This window comes from Kwoniella europaea, chromosome 3, assembly GCF_036810445.1.
Source record: "Kwoniella europaea PYCC6329 chromosome 3, complete sequence".
In the NCBI taxonomy this organism is placed as follows: Eukaryota; Fungi; Basidiomycota; class Tremellomycetes; order Tremellales; family Cryptococcaceae; genus Kwoniella; species Kwoniella europaea.
The window spans coordinates 1,764,650-1,783,976 of record NC_089489.1 but is presented as its reverse complement, the minus strand read 5'-3'; the positions used below and the strand labels follow the sequence as shown (position 1 = coordinate 1,783,976).

General features: G+C 44.2%; 9 protein-coding genes across 9 annotated transcripts; 4 read left to right on the top strand and 5 right to left on the bottom strand.

Annotated features, from left to right (window-relative positions):
- Window positions 1-226: 226 nt before the first annotated feature.
- On the bottom strand, window positions 227-955 carry V865_008520 (uncharacterized protein; the record flags this gene model as incomplete). Its single annotated transcript, XM_066232255.1, has 1 exon — window positions 227-955. The coding sequence occupies one exon, from the start codon at window positions 953-955 to the stop codon at window positions 227-229; it is 729 nt and encodes a 242-aa protein (XP_066088352.1).
- A 550-nt stretch (window positions 956-1,505) lies between these two features.
- On the bottom strand, window positions 1,506-3,551 carry V865_008519 (threonine synthase; the record flags this gene model as incomplete). The annotated part of the gene is made up of 6 exons (XM_066232254.1): window positions 1,506-1,761; window positions 1,836-1,945; window positions 2,003-2,807; window positions 2,900-3,289; window positions 3,365-3,396; window positions 3,486-3,551. The coding sequence occupies 6 exons, from the start codon at window positions 3,549-3,551 to the stop codon at window positions 1,506-1,508; spliced, it is 1,659 nt and encodes a 552-aa protein (XP_066088351.1).
- A 324-nt stretch (window positions 3,552-3,875) lies between these two features.
- On the bottom strand, window positions 3,876-10,077 carry V865_008518 (uncharacterized protein; the record flags this gene model as incomplete). Its single annotated transcript, XM_066232253.1, has 9 exons — window positions 3,876-4,247; window positions 4,307-4,622; window positions 4,690-5,865; window positions 5,918-6,129; window positions 6,186-8,335; window positions 8,390-8,545; window positions 8,601-9,632; window positions 9,687-9,797; window positions 9,849-10,077. The coding sequence occupies 9 exons, from the start codon at window positions 10,075-10,077 to the stop codon at window positions 3,876-3,878; spliced, it is 5,754 nt and encodes a 1,917-aa protein (XP_066088350.1).
- A 508-nt stretch (window positions 10,078-10,585) lies between these two features.
- V865_008517 (uncharacterized protein) lies at window positions 10,586-11,308 on the bottom strand (the record flags this gene model as incomplete). The annotated part of the gene is made up of 1 exon (XM_066232252.1): window positions 10,586-11,308. The coding sequence occupies one exon, from the start codon at window positions 11,306-11,308 to the stop codon at window positions 10,586-10,588; it is 723 nt and encodes a 240-aa protein (XP_066088349.1).
- Window positions 11,309-11,951: 643 nt separating this feature from the next.
- V865_008516 (uncharacterized protein) lies at window positions 11,952-12,872 on the top strand (the record flags this gene model as incomplete). Its single annotated transcript, XM_066232251.1, has 1 exon — window positions 11,952-12,872. The coding sequence occupies one exon, from the start codon at window positions 11,952-11,954 to the stop codon at window positions 12,870-12,872; it is 921 nt and encodes a 306-aa protein (XP_066088348.1).
- Window positions 12,873-13,319: 447 nt separating this feature from the next.
- V865_008515 (uncharacterized protein) lies at window positions 13,320-14,400 on the top strand (the record flags this gene model as incomplete). Its single annotated transcript, XM_066232250.1, has 2 exons — window positions 13,320-13,416; window positions 13,499-14,400. The coding sequence occupies 2 exons, from the start codon at window positions 13,320-13,322 to the stop codon at window positions 14,398-14,400; spliced, it is 999 nt and encodes a 332-aa protein (XP_066088347.1).
- A 740-nt stretch (window positions 14,401-15,140) lies between these two features.
- V865_008514 (uncharacterized protein) lies at window positions 15,141-16,016 on the top strand (the record flags this gene model as incomplete). Its single annotated transcript, XM_066232249.1, has 1 exon — window positions 15,141-16,016. One exon carries the CDS (start codon window positions 15,141-15,143, stop codon window positions 16,014-16,016), a length of 876 nt encoding a protein of 291 aa, XP_066088346.1.
- Window positions 16,017-16,211: 195 nt separating this feature from the next.
- On the top strand, window positions 16,212-16,896 carry V865_008513 (uncharacterized protein; the record flags this gene model as incomplete). Its single annotated transcript, XM_066232248.1, has 2 exons — window positions 16,212-16,569; window positions 16,652-16,896. 2 exons carry the CDS (start codon window positions 16,212-16,214, stop codon window positions 16,894-16,896), a joined length of 603 nt encoding a protein of 200 aa, XP_066088345.1.
- A 357-nt stretch (window positions 16,897-17,253) lies between these two features.
- V865_008512 (uncharacterized protein) lies at window positions 17,254-19,274 on the bottom strand (the record flags this gene model as incomplete). The annotated part of the gene is made up of 8 exons (XM_066232247.1): window positions 17,254-17,517; window positions 17,632-17,803; window positions 17,926-18,114; window positions 18,238-18,378; window positions 18,440-18,519; window positions 18,594-18,677; window positions 18,763-18,894; window positions 19,011-19,274. The coding sequence occupies 8 exons, from the start codon at window positions 19,272-19,274 to the stop codon at window positions 17,254-17,256; spliced, it is 1,326 nt and encodes a 441-aa protein (XP_066088344.1).
- Between the last annotated feature and the right edge of the window lie 53 nt (window positions 19,275-19,327).

The following is a 19,327-nucleotide window of genomic DNA, read 5'->3' as shown; positions in this document are numbered from 1 at the left end:
CAATGAAGAAAAGAGAGAGAAAGAGAGATTTGAGTGAATAGTACAGGGTGTCAGCGTCAGTGTCTGTGTCTGTGCGTGATGAGGTGCAACCATCCAAAGGATCACGTATGTACACAGACAACATGCATATATATGTACTGTATATATTGATTCACGAGACAACAAGTAACTATTCTTTTCGTTCGTTCGTTCAAAAAAGTCCAAACCCTTCCAAACCCAATATTACTCATGCATCATCCTCAACCTCAACTTTCACAGTTACTTCCTCATCCTCCTCTTCAACTTTTACAGGTACATCGTCGTCCGTTCCCATCCCATTCTCATCGTAGTCCTCTTCCCTACTATACCACATTCCATTCCTAGCAATATTCATATTAAGTTCTCTTATTCTCCACTTGAGAATGAATTCCCTTGCTCGATATACATCATCATTATGTTTGAAATCCACTTTCAAAACATCTACTTCCATTCGAGCATTCTTTACTTGTTGCTGTAGCTTCGTATTCTGCTCAAGTAACAACCTATTTCGATGCTCAGAGACGTTAAGCTCCCGTCTCAATCTCACAATTTCGTTCTCCATTCGATAACTATGTAAGAAATCGATTTGAGGAGGAATATATACGGATTTGAAACCGGATTCGAAGGCATGATTGCTATTGTTATTGTTATTGAAGCTTTCATACTTATTCACATGCTTTACTTCCTTAGATCGATCATATTGAGATGTTCCACGGAGGTACGATTTTGATTTAAGGTGTTTGGGCATATATGGCATGAATCTGGGTTTATCTTTATAATGGTTGGATTTGATTTTACCGATAACACCGTTGTTCAACGAAGGAGAGCTTGCATACCACTTAGGTCCACCAGGTGCGATATATGAAGATGACATGAAGGATGGATTACCTTGTTCGGGTCTAACATATCGATCAAAAGTATCAATATGAGGGTTCATACTCGGTGGCGACATCCCTTTTCTTAGTGACATATAGCAAATCATCAACTTTTGACGTCTTTCTTCGCCTCCATACACCCTAACTTACTTATTTATCGAGAATGATTGCGAGATATTCACAATAAGATGAGTGAGAGGTACACAAATATCGATTTTGGAGGTCGTAAAGCTCGAAATATAGTATGAACGATATTTAACGTGTTGTATGGTAGATGGACAAAGATGAAGAAGGAAACCTCAGTTTGACAATGCGTCTCAGTCTTATATACCATGTAGCCAGTAGAATAAGGTTGACCATGCACCGCTTCTCTACCACCACATCCCGGCAAACATTACTGTTCTGTGATGTTCACAAATCGTCATGGGAAAAGGGAAAATGACGAAATTATTTGGAAACAAAGTTCATCTCAAGGTGCCACAATGAATAAGTGATGAATATAATTCCAAGTCGCATGCATTTGTATACCGCCAATGCGGTGTACAGTGTCTTACTTTCTCTCTATCTCCACTCCTCCACCGCCATTCACTCCATTCCGTTTCCACCTATGCCCTAGATAGACCCCTTCCCCTCCCCGGGTACGACCTTCTCACCCTTTTTCACCCTTTCGATCAACTCCCTCACACCCTGCTCACCACTGACCTTATGCACCCTCTTCTCGAGTGTTTCCAACTTCTTCAATTCATCAGGTAAGACGGTCTCTCTAAAGTTGAATTCGGGGAACTGTTGGGGATTCAAGGCGAGTTCAACGGCAGAGGAGAACTTAGCTGGGTGAGCGGTAGATAAAGTAATCCAGTATGAGTTGGGTCTATACACACCCAGAACAATCAATCAGCATTCGGTCATATCCGAAGTGGAGAAAAGGGATTATACGAGACGTACGACTTCTTTTGGGATCTTTCGGTAGCTGCTAGACCAACGGCAGTATGGGGATCAACGACGTATGGACCGTACTCTTGACGTTTATAGTATTTTCGAATTTCCTCGAGGGTCTAAAATTATGAAATGTGTTAGCACCACAACTGATAGAAATAGGATTCTACACCCACCTGATCATCAGATACTCGCTCTGACCAGAAATCCTTCCCAGCAGCATCTTTGATCTTCTCACCCAAATCGACTTTACCATTCTTCTTCAACTCATTCATCCATCCATTCAATTTCTCCTGAGCTCTTGATCTATCCTCTACTTCATCGTTTGTAGGGTTTTCTAAAGTGTCCAAAGCGAGATAGTAGAGCAATCTCTCAAAATTACTCGAGAGGAGAATATCCATCGCGGGAGAATGAGTAGATTTGACTGAACTTCCTCCTGCTGAAGTAGCTTGTTGACCATCTGACGATCCGTTCACTGCAGCAGTCTCAGGTGCTTGTCCAGCAGTATTCTCTTCAGCTTCGTATCTACCAGTTCTAAAGAATCTTTCTAAAATATCATTCTCGTTGGTAGCTACTACAAGATGGTTCATTGGTAAACCAAGTTTTTTAGCAAACCATCCAGCTAAAATATCACCAAAGTTACCAGTAGGTACTGTGAATTGAATATCACCTGATTGTCTAGCTTCTTGAGGTAATTGGAAATAAGCCGAAAAGTAATATACGATTTGAGCCAAGATTCTAGCCCAGTTGATAGAGTTGATAGCTCCGAGTCGGTGGGTGGAATTGAACTGTTTGTCAGAGAAGAGGGTCTTGACGATGGATTGACAGGTATCGAAATCTGAGTTTTCGACTGCAACGCAATATACGTTTTCGTCTGGGACGGTAGCCATCTGAGCTTCTTGAATGGGGGAGATTCGTCCGTCAGGATAGAGGATGAAGATGGTGATGGATGGTTTGGATCGAAGACCGTAGATAGCGGCGCTGCAAAACATCGGTGTCAAAACTGACATCGGGCCCAAGAAGCTTGGATTCAAGCTGAAATTGAATTGGAAATCAAAATGTAGCCAACTCACGATCCAGTATCTCCACTGGTAGCACCAACAACAGTCAACTCCTCTCTCTCCTCTTTACCCTCTTTCTCCAAAACACCATTCCGTCTTTCTAAGAAATACCTAAATAGTTCACCAAGGAACTGCAGAGCGACATCCTTGAATGCCCAAGTGGGTCCATGCCAAAGTTCCAATACCCATTCTTTCTCTCCTGTCTGTTTGAGCGGGGTGGTCTTATCTGATCGGAAGGTAGAGTATGAAGTGTTGATGATTGATTTGAGATCTTCAGCGGGTATGACGGAACGAGGGATGAACAATGATAAAATCTCGAATGATAATTGGGGGAAGGAGAGGTTGGACCATGATGATTGCCAGTCTGATGGTAAGGAAGGAATGTGCGTGGGGATGTAAAGACTGCATTCAAAGTTCATGTCAGCAGTTGAAGTTACAATGAGGTTTCAACTAGCAGTAAGAATATTGACAACTTACCCCCCATTAGGTGCTAATCCAGTCAAGACGGCCTAACACACCAAACAAGAATCAGCAATTGACACTTCACCATCCACCGTTCGCGATTCGGAGTAATACCGAAAACGATCCAAAATCTCACATCTTCAAAGGACAAAGTATCACTTCCTCCTCTAGTGGAGAAGTATCTCATCTCGGATTGTGACATTTTGGCTTAGAGGGGTATGTATACAAGAGATGATATGATGAGTTGTAGTTTTACATTCGATATTTGGTATTTCATCTCTCATCTTTCAGGCGCCGGCTTTTTTTTCCGAGTCAGGTGAAAAAGGACATTACGTAATTGAACATTTAAAATGCATGTTGATTCATTTCTTCGTGAGTCTACCTAATTACCTATATGAAAAATGCTATGAACTGGTATATATAAAGCCTATGAAAGATCAAAACGACAATCCAGAAGAAGAAAAAATGCTATATGATATAGAGCCTAAAGCTAACGAAGAAAACCATGACATTTCGAGGGATTACCCTACGCCACCACAGGCAACCCATCCAAAACTTTGTTGAACCTTTCAACCGCAGCCATCTGCAGTAAGTCCAATCTATCTTCATCCACCAAATAGTTCGAGGGAGGAACAATCGTCTTATTGATATATCCAGCGTTATGCAGGACAGCAGCAAGTTGATATAAGGGCGATAACATTTCACTGAGTGAAGCGACTTGTTGAATGTTGTTTTTATCGGGGAATAAGGCAGGTAAGAGTTGGAGGACTTTAGGTAAAGTTTTGGAATGTTCAGATAAGATTGATGATTCTCTAGGATCGGGAAGTGACCCTGAGGATAGAACTGAGGTGAGTAATTTGGCGGTGTCACTGGTGAGATCTGCCCAGTCAAGGTATAGCTGTAAGAGCAAGGGATAATCAGCAATCGTTCTTGTGAGTCAAGCAAACTCAAACTTACCTTGCCACCGTATTCCCACCCTTCTGCACCTTTCCCATCCAACCCTTCGCACAACTTTCTTAACAAGGTTTTATCATCCCTCAGTACAGCCTCTGGAGCCAATTTCTCGATTAATACTCTATGAGCCTTGTTCCACAACTTCGCTTTGAGCAAAGCATGGTATTCTGACCAAGCATCACCAGAAGATGATAAAGACGCAGCTCGAGATTCGTGAAGCCATTCGATGGGTACCTTCAATCGTGAGGTCAAGAATTGTTCTTCTCCGTCGGTGGGAGTAGGATGTCGGAATATCAATTCACGTAACGATTTTTCACGTCTGAATCATGATTAAACATTAGTCAGCTCAACACACATGGCACAAAGGAGAATCGAAACAGACCTACCCCTCGGGAGTCTCTAGATGCAAGAGAACAAAAGCAGCTTTCGTCCATTCCCCGCTATCTTCTAACTGACTGGCATACCCTTGAGTCAGAAGATCCGCAGAAGCTGAATAACCCTCATCATCTCGATCTTCGAAATCTCTCTTCTCCAATACTCTCGAAAGGAGTAGATACAGATGCCACGATAATCTAACATCAAATGGTGAAGGTGAGGTATCCCTTGAACGTAGCACTTGATCTAAGGAGATCGTCACGTCCGAGTATAGTCTGATGAGATTGTATAAAATATCGGTAGGTTCGTAGGTCGAATTCCATCTTTTGGTTTCACCACTAGTAGGATTTTCGAGATATGTCGGTAAGGGTCTTGCAGGAGGACATGAAGATGTCAAGGCAGAAGAGTACGAAGAAACCACATCGCTGATGGTATCTTCGAATGTATTTCCATACCACATATGTAAACCCAATGATCTCTTCCAATCTAATCCTTCGGCGATCAGTACATCGGGACATCCATCTGATCCTTTGGAAGAATCACCGGGGGAAATATCGGTGATCCCAGCTAAGAGAGCATATAACTTTCTGTATCCTTTGGCAATCAGCGGATTGGCTTTATATTTAGACCAATCCTCTAATTGTTTCATCAATTCCTCTCTGAAAACCTCTTCTCCTCCAGCTTGGGAGATCAAAGTGGCGAGTCTCATATCCCCGCCGTCCAAGGCGGACTGAACCGCTCTTTCAACTTGATGTCCACTGAGGTAGGTGAATACTTTGGCAGGTCGATCTTCTCCATTCTTGATCAGATCCGAATCGACTGATGGAGATACAGCATCTTCGAGCCATTTCGATAGAGCCAATTTCCTTCGTATGGCAGCTATACGCTCAACCAATTCTTCAGGTGAATCAGGGGGAAGTTTTAGATCGAGCTCGTCGAACAACGCCACTCCCAGTCTGAATATACTAGCTTCGTGAGATCGATCACCGGCATCAAAGCGAGCAGCAAAGTCGCGGAATCGGATAGCACTGTCGATAGTAGCGTATGGTACGCCGTCGAGCGTCTCCACAAGGGTATGTTCGAGATGTAAAGAGAGCAATCGCTGAGCTTTGCTGTTTTCGGTTTTGTCGTCGTTGGCGAGAGTTTCTGCTTTTTCAATATGGATCAAAGCGTCCGAATCGGGAGTACTGCAGAAGCCTGATCAGTACTGATCACTAATTTCACACTAATACCACTCACATTGTTGAGTTCGGAGCGCATATCTTCCCAGAATGTACCAATTCGCCATTGGGACCCCACGAGCATCTGAAAGACCTTCCCAATGCCAGACCAGCATCTACCTTTATCCCTTCATCTGATTTAGCTATACTTTCAGATTCAGCTACACGTGCGTATTTTCGGGGTTGTCGAAGTTTAGGTGGGCTAACTTGAGATTCGCCGAAGGAGGTGCGCTATGATACATAGATCAGTAAAAGATTTTGTTGTGTAGAGTAGACCACAAACTCACCTTGACAGCCCTTTGATCAAGCGATTCAATTTCCTCCCCGGCTTCACCAAAAAACGAATCTTTGTTTCTTTGCCTTACATCTCTTTTCCCGATTACCGTCTTGGACTTTGTTTGTGGTCGAGAGGAGAAGAAAGATGATTGCATTTCCCTCAACTTCTTCATACCTTCTACACCAACTTTGGATTTTATAGGTTGATCCCAAGTAGGAAGGGATTTCGAAGGGATCTCCTCTTCATCCTCATCAACCTCGAAGGTGTCCTCTTCCTCTTCCTCTTCTTCGAAAGAATCCTCTTCTAACCCTGAGTCATGTTCACCTTCTGAAGAATCTCGTAATCCTTTCGTCGGGGGTAACATGTCCTCATCTTCATCCTCATCACTCTCAGGGGTTCTAGAAGGACTTCTGTCGGTTAAATCACTTTTACCCCTAACATGTTTTCCCTTCTCTTGTTGAGGCTCGACATCCTCATCCTCATCGCTCTCGTCAATACCATATCTGCTGAAATGTTCAACCTTGAAAGACCAAGTTCCGTCATCTGTATAACTGACAAATTCGGTGTTGGGAATATTTTTGACTCGCTTGAGGAATCGAACATATCGGGGGTCAGAGGAATCTCGAATAGGCTCCTTGGTAGCTTTGTCATGGGCAAAGACGTTTTCGAGAGTGATTCGAGCAGGCACATTCAAACCTTGTCCTTGAGGTGCTTTTGCAGGGTAATCATCAGGGTAGACGGACAGTTCAGATTGGTCGAAAACGATGATAGTACCAAGTAGATCGTCGAGAGGCGCCAGAGTGAGATCAACAGGTTCGAGGAAAGTTACTTCACCGAAACCGCGGCGACCAGCAGTGAAGTTGTGGAGTTCAGATAGTTCCTGTCTGCTGAGCTGTTGTAATTTTTCCAACTTCGGCTTACACCAGTATTCACCTTTCTTTGGTGCACGTTCAGATCCTGATACTCGGAGTGATGATTCGGCCAGGGGCGCAGTACGTCGAAGAGGTGAGTCCGAGTTATCAGATCGACCGTTTCCATTAGCAGTAGGTGGGTTGAAGAATAGGGTGGCCGGACTGCCAGGTGCAATGGCGCCTCTTTCCGGTGTAGGTTGAGCGAGACTACCCGTTGAACCCTTGAGAGCGGATTTACCCAATACACTTTCAAGCTGATCTCCACTTCCACTGGCGGAAAGGACCTTAGGGGTAACGGTCAACTTCTTGATGCTTGGTCGTGGCACGAAGGCATTAGGAGTGAGGGCGGTATCGGTCAAACCTTTATACCTATCCGGAGCAGCAGGAGAGCCGAGTACGCTGGATCGCCCAGGGGAGCTGAGGCCACCAAGGGGAGTTCCAGATCGAGCGGGACTTTGGGATCCAGTGATGGGAGAAGCAAAACCTCTAAGTTTGTTGACCTTGCCTTTGGTGCTGGGTGTGAGTCGGTAAGATGAAGCGGTAAGAGGGGGAAGAGCAGGTTTCTTGGATTGAGAGCCGTATTCAAGCTTCTGGCCATTGTACTGGAAGAGCTGGTTGTTGCCGTAGGGATTTTGATCGATGGAAGCGGTAAGGGAAGGTTGTTGTTGTTGTGGTTGTTGAGCGGTAGACTGACCTAAGCCACCAAATATGCTTCCACCAAGATTAGATTGTTGTGTGGGTTGAGCGGCGGTACCACCGAAGAGACCAGTAGAAGCAGGCTGAGATTGACCAAGGTTACCGAAGAGTCCACCGGTAGAGCCGGTTTGCGCAGGCTGTTGTTGGTTTTGTTGTCCAAATAAACTACTACCCCCGAACAATCCTCCTGCAGGTTTAGCAAGAGAGTTGTTCTGTTGCTGATTTTGCTGACCTAAAGCGTTGGATGTGTTGCCAAAGAGACCGCTTCCGGTATTACCAGTGTTACCGAACAACCCCCCAGATGGTGCAGGTTGCTGAGCAGGCTGAGTTTGACCAAACAATCCGCCAGTCGCAGGAGTGGTGGTAGCAGGTTTAGCACCGAACAGACCGCCACCTGTGGAGGAGTTACCAAATAATCCACCAGAAACAGGTTGCTGAGTGTTTTGTTGCTGAGCGGGTTGACCGAAGAGACCAGTGCTGGGAGCAGCAGAGTTGTTGGTGTTACCGAAAAGACCTCCAGAGGCAGGTTGAGTGGTAGATGATTGGCCGAAACCTGCATTTTCGATGGTCAGCTGAAACTCGAATCACCTCAAACGATTTTACTAACCTCCGAATGTGTTAGTAGGAGCCGCAGGAGTTGTTGTACTTCCAAACAATCCTCCAGCAGGCTTGGGCGCTCCGAACCCTCCGGCAGCAGGTTGTTGTTGATTAGTTTGGCCGAAAAGACCACCGGTGTTTTGCTGAGGTTGCGTTGAAGAGGCGCCTACAACCGCAATATTAGCTAATGTAAATAGGGTAAGAAAGCTGACTATACTCACCGAAACCACCACCGAACAATCCTCCAGAGGCAGGTTGTTGTTGTTGTTGTTGGTTCTGTTGTGTCTGACCAAATCCACCAAATCCAGTAGTACCTGTGTTACCAGTCTGCCCGAATGTACCTGTACCGGCGGTGTTACCAGTAGCTCCAAATCCACCAGTCGTCCCAGATCCAAAAGCGGGTTTGGCTTGTCCGAATCCTCCAAATGTGCTAGTCCCAGCGGCAGGTTGCTGTTGTTGATTGTTTTGCCCAAAGACATTCGAGGTACTGCCGAACAATCCTCCAGAGGGGTTGGTCTGATTTTGTTGAGCAGGTTGACCAAACAAGCCCCCAGTGGTACCTGTACTTTGACCCCCGAAAGGAGATTGGGTTTGTTGTGGTTGAGATTGTCCGAACAGCCCTCCGGAGGTGTTGTTGGCAGGAGTAGAACCGAAGGTATTGTTGGTTGAACCAAAAGTGTTTCCTGTACTTCCAAACAATCCACCAGCAGGTTTAGCACCGAAAGTTGAAGTTTGTTGTTGTTGTTGTGGTTGGCCAAATCCTCCAGAAGCAGGTTGACCGAATCCTCCTGTTGACGCACCGAAAGTGTTAGTAGGTTGTTGAGTTGCTTCTTTCCGATTTTGCTGATAATCTAATGCTCTCAACTCTTCCCATGATACTCCTCTATAAGGGGGCATTCCAGTGATGGAATGGAACAGGTGAGGTGGTCCGTCCTTTCCCATAGCAGTGGTTGAAGGATCACCTTGCCATGTTGGGAAGTACGCTGGAGAGGCAGTACCTTGAGCAGGAGGTGGTGGAGGAGGTGCATCAGCGCGGTAGGTTTGAAGTTCGTTGGGACCTTTCAATACATCTGAACCAGGTGCGGAAGCGCCAAAAGTTGTGGTTGGCTTAGCACCGAAGAGAGTCGATGTAGCACCGGAACCGAACGTTGAGGTAGTAGCTGGTTTCGCACCGAATAAACCTCCAGATGTGTTTTGTTGGGTAGAACCGAAACCCCCACCGGTGTTGGTACTTCCAAACAATCCACCGCCAGCTACGGTATAAGGTCTGAGCATAGGTTTGGGAGAGATAGAAGAAGAAGACTCACTGTTCTGTTGCTGAGGCTGACCAAAGGTCGATCCTGAAGCTCCAAACGTAGGTCTAGACGCACCGAAAGCATTGCTTTGCTGTTGGTTCTGGGTACTCGCACCGAAACCACCTGAAGTAGAAGAATTAGTAAACGAATTTGAAATAGAGTGAGATGACTTACCGAACGTCGCTCCAGTAGATGAAGTTCCTCCAAATAATCCACCACCTGTATTTTGTTGAGCGGGCTGTCCAAATCCACCCGTATTGGTCTGACCGAATCCGCCTGTACTTTGTTGTTGCTGACCAAATCCACTACTTCCTCCTCCTCCAAATAACCCTCCTCCGCTTGGTTGCTGTTGTTGATTTTGCTGTTGATTATTCTGACCCCATGACGAAGTACCTCCAAACATTTTGCCTTGCTGTCTCGTCTGTCTATTTCTGTCTTTCTTTCACCGATCTACACCTAGAATTCCTTCGTCACGAATTCGATTTTGAGGATGCAGGAGATGTGCTGAGCAGAAAGCCCTTGCAGCCACAGAATTTTCTGGTCAGAGCTGGAGGAGAGGTGTGAGGTAGGGTGGCGAGGTGATAAGGATGATTGAAGGATGTAAGTGAGGAAATAGGTCAAACAGGTGGCCATCATATACATATACATAACCATAACGACGAACAAGGTTGAATCCTACTTGGGATTGGGAACTGATCAAAACGCGTGGTAGGATCATCTCGACGGCGGGGTTATACGGCGTTATAGGATCGTATGCCAGCACTCCATAGACCTCGTATCTGAATGTGGCACTTGTCTTCGAGTGAGAGAAGATGAGGATACATGCACGTACACAATGCTTTACACACATAACTTCTAGATGATCGGCAAGGTATATACTATCCACACATTGCACGCTTCATTCTCGTTCTTTATCTTATTCTTCCTCTTTCCAACTCCATCCTCAACCTATGAATCTGGCCTTCCAACTTCAACCTCTCCTTATCCAGATTAGCTTTCTCTTTTGCTAAATTACTCCTATCTTTCAATCCATCATGTATCCTCATGTCATATTCATTCCTTTGATCCTCGTTTATCTTCTTGAATCGTTCCACCTGTGTTCTCAACTGGTCATTTTCACTCTTCAGCTTGTCCGTATACTCCAGCGACCTTTTCAGTTCCACTTGATTCGATTCATTTGATATTCGTTCATTCACTAATTCTACCATTACCGAATCGTATTCCTTCTTCAAGCATTTGAAACTCTCATTGATGTCCTCTAGACTTTGTCTTTTCGTAGCTGATCTCTCGGACATGTATCTTTCCTTCTCAATAACAGCTTTTTTAGCCAGGAGATTCAACCTTTGGTATTTTTCGTCGTTCTCGTACCTCATATTTAAAAGTGACGTTAGATCATGCTCGATTTTATCATAGGGATTGACGTCGACATTCTCGGTCTTATCGATAAAAGGATCTTGAAGAGTGAGGTCGGCACATGCGGTAAGAGGTGGGGTAAGAGGAGGATTGTGGTCCGTTCGAGGTCGTTTGTTGGGTGAGGCTGAAGTCCGAATTGCAGTTGGCTTTCTTGGATCAGGTGGTGTCTCCGGTACGGTAGCCCAACGAGTTGATTTGGCTGGTTCACGTAAAGAGTCCATGTCGTTGTTGGCACAGATTGCAAGTTGTATTGTGGATTGTTTGTTATGAATTAGCTTGGATGAACACGAAGGTGTTGAGAGAATGAGTGAAATGCAATTGATGATGAATCAGTGTGTGGTTTTATACGTTGTCATAAGCTGACGTTACCATATCGATCCACTGACCGATTGAATGCGATTGTTTGATTGTTTGTCTGTCTGTGAGTCTGCACTAATGATGTTGATCCACGAGGCGACTCATATTGATGGTATGCAATGATGAAAACGGTTCTAGGTCATCTTACACGTCCATGTCCATCGATGAGGAAGTAGGCTTACGATGACCACATGTAGAGGACTCATTCAACATGATAGGTGTCTGTGCGTTCGAGGGTCAAAGCGCACCAAAGATGGATTTGATGGTCAAAGCTCAGATATTAGGAGTAAACAAACAGTTTGAAGATGCTATGTTGTCAGGGTTGAGGTTGCTTGAGATACGAGTACTTCCAATTTGACTTTGCATACGGGAATAGTCATAAAGGATAAATAACTACTTCATCCCTGGATATCTCATTCTGGTACAAGCTTTCGTGGGAACTTGGTCCTTACAGTACTCTCAGTCCATCAACGTTATACTAGCAGTCACAACAAGCAGCGATCTTCGATGCCCTCCTCGACCCTTCCAACGTACTACCTCCCTCCTCCCCATCACCATCCTCTCCCCCACTCAAATCATCTATCTCGTTCCGTCCCTTCACCCAAACCAAAACGTCCAACAGTATTCGATAACCTCTTTACCGACTTAATCACATCTTTGGACAAATCAACCAGCGATCTCAATACCTCTCGTGAGGACATAGCAATAGCTATACCATCGAGTTCACGAATGACATCCAAATATCTTAGGGTAGATAATGACCTCCATCTACTTAAACATTCAATCTCGGAACGGAATTTATCTGATTCACGACGTTCAGCTCAAGATTTAAATCTGGTAGATAAGCTGATGGAGGATCATAAGAAAGAATTGAAAGAGTTAGAAAAAGTCAAACAGCAATTAAAGGAAGAGAGGGAATCGAATTCGAGGTTGAAGATGGAAAATCATAAGATGAAGGAACAACATGAAAAGAAGATTGAAGAGATTAAGAAAGCTAATAAGAAAGCATTAAAGATTTTGATGGGATTGCAAAGAGAGGAATTTTTGAATTGGTCGAATGGGTTGAAACCTTATATCAACCAGATTGATCAAGCTGTAAGAGATAGGATTAACAACTGGGAGAAGTCCGTTAGGGTCAGGACGAATGGATATCAGAATCATGGATTGAAAGAGGTAGACAAGAATTTAAATCTGGACTTAGAACGGAGAAGGAGTAGCTCACCTGAACCTGAGATTGATAAACGCGGTGGTAGGAAATCACCCAATAAGTCTCTGAAGGAGAAGACGATCAGGAGAACAAGGAAAGTATCCGGTTTAGGTTTAGGGGAGAACGAGAAAGAGAAAGAGAAACCAAAACATCCTTTTGCCAGATACGAGTTTTGTGAGTATGGTATCTGTGTACAGTACAGTGGATATGATCTCCGCTGATCATGTCTGAGACTTAGGATGATTTGTATCTTCACCATTCTTGCTTAAGAAGAAGAAAATTGGTGTGTAGAGAGGCAGCGCCCAAGTGTACTTTTTCAATGGGTAGCCACAACGGATGTTGTTCGATTTGATAAGCTAAGTTAAATCACTATTGGATTGTACAGTGAATATCACGACAGACAGTACCTTATCTTTTGATAGAAATGATTGATGCATCATTGCTGATCCGATGGATAACGATGTGTACACATACATACACACGCATACATACTGGTCGTCTTCCTTGACCTCCCGCTAGTGCGACTCCTTTGACCATGACTCATCAACCAGCCCGTATCACCGTATCCCCGTCAGTCATTCCCACCCATATATAATGGGCATCGACCTATCAGAATCCTTTCTTTACATCTTTCCCATCTTCGCATACTGATATCGATCTCATACACTATGCCTCAATCACAAGACCCTACAGTCGTTCAGACTGGTACTAAACTCGTCGAGACTCTCAAAGGTGCTTTCCATACTCCTGCAGGATATCGACCGGGTGAGTGTAGCACATCTCATACATTTCCCAAATATCCAATTCAATGCACAAACTCGAGCTGATTCCTGGAAATTCGACATAGTACACGCCAAGGGGCTCTTACTCACTGGTACATTCACCCCAACCCCCCTCGCATCGCGACTCTCCATCGCACCGCACTTCAATAACCCCTCTACACCTATCATCGGTAGATTCTCAAATAACACTGGTATACCCAAAATACCCGATACCGACGATAATGCCAATCCTGCTGGTTTCGCTCTAAGGTTCGTGTATGGAGATAGGAAACATACAGATATCATCTCTCATGCCGTTCCCTTATTCCCAGTTAAAACAGGTCAAGAGATGTTGGAGTTCCTCGGTTCCCTTGGTGATGGGACTATCGGACAATTCTTAGCTACTCATGAAAAGACAAAGAAATTCGTCGAATATCCTAAACCCCATCCGGAGAGATTCGATACTCAAAGATACTATGCTCTTAACGCTTTCAAATTGGTTGATGGGGATGGGAAAGTTACGGTCGTACGATATCAGATCCATCCTTTCTTAGGAGAAGAGTTGTTCTTGCAAAATGAACAAGTCAAGTCCAAGTCGGAAAATTATCTCTTCGATCAATTCAAGGATACTATAACCGGAGGAGAAACAGTGAAATTTAGATTGATGGTACAAGTTGGACAAGATGGAGATCCGACTAATGATATTACCAACCAATGGCCTGATGATCGTAAGATCAAGGATTTGGGTGTAATTGAATTTAATGGATTATCACAACATGATGAAGAGGAACAAAAGAATATCATATTCGATCCTATCCCCAGAGTCAAAGGGGTCGAACCTTCCGATGATCCATTATTGGAGATGAGGGCGAGTGTGTACCTGACGAGTGGGAAAGAACGAAGAGCTGCACCGCATGTGGAGAAGGAGAAGGCCAATGGAGTGGATGGATTGGATGGACAAGCTGATGGAGCGGCTGAGATACATTAGGGGACATAGGTACTTCTTTTTGCGTCCGTGTTGTGTATTGCGTTTTGTATTGTACATAGCGATTTTAAGGAGTACGAGTATGTGAGAAATGAGATATGTCATGTCAACGTCATTCCCACCTGGTTATCTTTGGGTGAAATTTCAGTGAGGTACACACGGTAGTAACCGGTAAGACGCCTACTATCAAGGCTGCTTTACGTCGTCACACATTCCTTGGTTCAACTTGTCATCATCGCTCTATACATCTCGTATTTTGTAGGATCTGACCATCTTGATTCATCCTCACGAGCAACAGCTCAAATTTTGCAAGTCTGATACATGGCTTTGAACGGTGGTGGTGGTCAGTCGACTGGACCTCTAGTAGTGACTCAGCAGCGATAGGTGAAATACACGGATCGATCACCTCGGCCTTTCCCTGCATCAGCAGCGTACGTTCTTGTAGCTGTACGGTCATCATAACAGAAGTACTGTACTCATATTCAGTTGTAGAGTCAGTCAGCTTGATTCGACTCCATCATAGCTTTCTGCCGGAGCACCACGTGATCTGCGGGGGCATTAGGCTCGACGCGTCTGATCTTGGTCATTACTCAACTCGCGAGGGTCAATGCGTCACCAAGACTAGAGAGTAATGTTTCATTTTTATTTTCACATGTGTCATTCAACATTCATCATTCATCTCATCTCGACCGACGTCCATACATATTGATACTTTAGCCTCTGACCATCTTCCTCCTCATGAAATGCCCTCGATGGACCCGTCTTCTACCACCGACATCATTTCAGACGATGATCAAGACATAGGAGCATTCTTAGATCTCGTCTGTTCCCAACCCTCCTCTTCCAGTCCTACAAAGTCCAAATCTAACAAACCCACCATGTCTAAACTCCCTTCGTCATCATCTACAGCACCTTCATCACCTGTTCAACCCATCGTTACTCAAGCGATAACCTCCTCTTCATCTACTTCTCGCCTGTCATTGAAGATCAACTTGAAAAGACCATCTTCCAGTGCTTTAAACCTAGACAGATCGAGTAAGAAACCCACTCCCAGTTTTTATCGCGATTCTTCCATACGAGGTATGGTCAAAAACCACCTTCCATCTAAGAACAAGTCGAATTCATTTGAAAGTCTCTTACCTCCTTCGAAACCTCTACTGACGACTCGACCAGAGATTTCAACGAGAATTGTACCCAAACATCAGAGAAAACCACGGACGGATGCTAAACCGAAGTTCATGAAAGAGTTGTATCTGAAAGATGACAACAAGGCGGGAAGTCGAGATTTACCATGGAAAATGTCTAGTCAGCCCAGTCCCTCACCAGTGGATTCAGCTTCTACGTTCTCTTTGTCTGTACTACCCTCCACTTCCCGACCCTCCTCAATCTCTCAAACATCTTTCACACCCGCACCTGCTACCTCATCGACGAATGGGGTTCAATTATGGTCGAAAACCACTACGACGTCACATACATCATTGTCCACTCAACCTGTCCAGCCTACATTGAACCCCAAATCATCTCGACCTGCGTTACACCCTCGTCAACCAATGCCCAAGTCGCCCCCTCCTTCCGACTCTCATTACGCTCCTTTACAGAGGCTATCAAGAGAGACATAATAATCTACATCGTACTTCTCGTCATACCCGGTCCATACACCTCACTCACGTCCTATCCAGTTGACTCCCGGTCCAATATCATACCATCAACCTCCACCCCCTCCAGCTCCAGCGCAAACACCATCACTGAAACATCTCGATTGGCAACCTGGAGAACCTCATCCTTACTCGCCAGGAACTACCACTAGACTGACTATGGCGGGCCATCGGGGTATCGATGAGCCCACGGATGGATCAGTAGTACCTCTTTGGATGTCGCATGTCTCACCCAAGAAGAGATCAAAGGGAAAGAACAAGTCGAAGTCGACTCCATCTATACCTCCTGTCCCTATGGAATCACCCTCATCCTCTCTATCCAGGGCTGCTCCACAACCAGTCCGACCGGTTGAAGATGCTGATTCATTGAAAAGGGAGAATGAACTACTTCGTCAATCTTTACAATCGCTTCAAAGGAAATTCCTAGAGAAGAACAAACAGCTAACTAAAGAACGTTCAGCACATCATGAAACTTCGTTATCGCTCATACACGAAGAAGAGGCGTCAAAAATGAATCGTGGGTTGATTGAAAGTATGAAACGGAGAGAAAATGAATATCGAATTCATATAAATGGACTGATGACTAAAGATTTACAAAGGACTCAACTTGAAGATAAATATAGAGTTTTGGAATCAAAGTGTCAAACCCAAAAAGAAGCTTTGGATACATATGGTAAACATACTTCATAACTTTCAGAAACGTTGGAAGAAAGCTAAAGGAGAAATCGAATATCTAAAAGAGAGGAATAACGAAAAAGTTAGAAAGTTGATGACGAAGGACGAGGGATTGGCTAATTTGAGGACGGTAATTAGGGTTACTGAGGTTGTGGAAAAAGGTAAGTAGCGGAATCGGAGGGAAAGTAAATACACTTGAAATGTTTGCGTAAAGCATGTTGAAATAGTATATATGTTTTATAGGTTTTGGTATTTGGGATTGGTATTGATATTTTGGATGTCAGTGGAAAATGTTGGTTCCTTGTATCACTGCTATGTTGATCACCTGAGTAGTTGCGTAGTTACCGTAGTCAGTATGTAACTTGTGTATACGTAAACCAGTGCTAGAATAGTATATGCATAATGACATTGACAAGAGAATGATATACATCTATATACAACAGGCATCTAAACTTGACCTAACTTAACCTTACCTTACCTGACCTAATCAATCCACTCCATCGTTGAATTTTCCAAATATGCTTTATCACCTTTTCAGTCCAGCTACCAAACCCTGATTCTGTCCTTGAGCCTGAGGCTGACTTTGACCTTGTCCACCATAGCCCATCGATCCAGGTGTGATAGGATATCCCTGTCTTCCTGTCCCACCAGGTGTAGGCGGCTGAGCTTGTTGTGTTTGAGATTGGGGTGGTCTACGTTGAGCAGATGCAGGTGGAGGGGGTTGACCGGATTTCCTCTGTTGTTCTCTCGTTTTCCATGCTGTTCGGATTGAATCGGTTTTCGATAAGAGCTATAAAGGAGAATTTAGCAAACGAGATTATACACATATTTACTCTACACAAACTTTGACGATTGTAACGATAGGGGTTGTGTACCATGTATTTCGTACAGGTTGCAAACTCACCGCATCCAGCTCCACCCCATCTTCTATACTAATCAAGATCTTATCCACAATCGACTTGTGATTCCCATTGTTCTTATCATCCCTGATTCTCAACATTTTCCAATATCCATTTTCGGTATCCCAAGTCACTTCTACGATCCTATCATCGAGTTGTTCACCCGACTCTTTCATCCTACGTAACGCAAAATGATAATTCAATCTACATCAGCTCATGTCTCGTCACCATCGTACCCTCCATTATCAAACCAGATCGCAACTGAGAGAATTGATTTTATGATTTATGATCCAACTTACCTCTCCCAGTCTTCATCTTCCATTCCCATCATATCGAAATATTCGTAATCTTCACCACCTAGCCACGTATACAGCAAGAACTCAGGTTTGGCATAATAATCAGGTTCGTCGTGGTTCGAGATGGAAGGTGGGAACCGTAACTCCAATTTGAAATCTATCGAATTTTCAGAAGGTGGTTTCCATTTGAGGCTAGTCGACGGGAACAGAACATTCAGCATCAGTATGAATATCATAAATGGAAATACATGAGGGATATCAATCGATAATTGAGATTGATACAGAATAGGATGATGATGCATTCCTTCCACTCACATATTCTCGTCCGTTCCAGGCACATACTCCGTCTCTGTACAAGTGAAGATCAACCCATCGTGACCATGTTGTAATTTCGGTATATGAACTTTGAGTACGTGTCCTAAATGATATGACAACTCTTGCTCCTTTGCAACCACCCTGAATATCGCATCGTCAGCTACCATCTCCTTACTGCTTGTCAGAAAGATAGCTAACTCACTCAAAGGGTAAAGCATCTTTCCATTCTGGGAAATCTCTTAGGGATTTTTGGAAAGGCGTTATCACCCATTCTTTCAATCGCTATTTTCCACAACCAAACATATAAGCTTTTAATCCGTAGATATGATATAATGGGGATACTGGGTGAAGCTTACACCATACCGCGATAATAACGACCTCTTCATGATGTTATTCCCATTAATCACTAAACAATCAAATGCGTAGAATCGTAACGTCTCCTGCAGTTCGGTCATATGGAAAATCAGCTTAGACTTAAGAGCTCAAACACCACTTTGAGGGTATTGTTCTAGCTATTTCACTTACACTTCCAGTCTTTGGATCTATATCTATAACCAATTCACCATCTAATATAGTTTCGCCCAAGGGATTACCACGATTCTCGTGATGTGGGAAATGAAGGTCTTGTACACTGAAGTACCGTTCTTTCCTGTCGATCTATATACAGCGTATGTACAGTCAGCTATTCTTCTAAGATATCTAGGTAACCCAAAATGTCATAGTAGAGTTGCAGATGATGATGCTATGAAGAGCCTGATCAGAATTATACTCACCAACCAAACCTCCTGATTACCCGTCATCCCATTCATAACGATAAACACCAATATCCTCACTCCATCCGATTTCTCACATACCCAGAAATCTTTCGATTCCAACAAGTCCAAAGATGAAGTTTGGAATGAAACGGGTTGGGAACCTGGGAACTTCGATTGGTTTAATCCGCATAGGTCTGCTACTCGCTGGGCCAAGAAGGCTTTTATTTGGGGGTCGGTGAGTTCGATACCAGGGATGGAGGGGATAGGTGTATGTGCTGGCATATCGGAGAGGCTCGAGGAAATAGTATAACTTGTGTGTCGTCGTCCAAAGCACT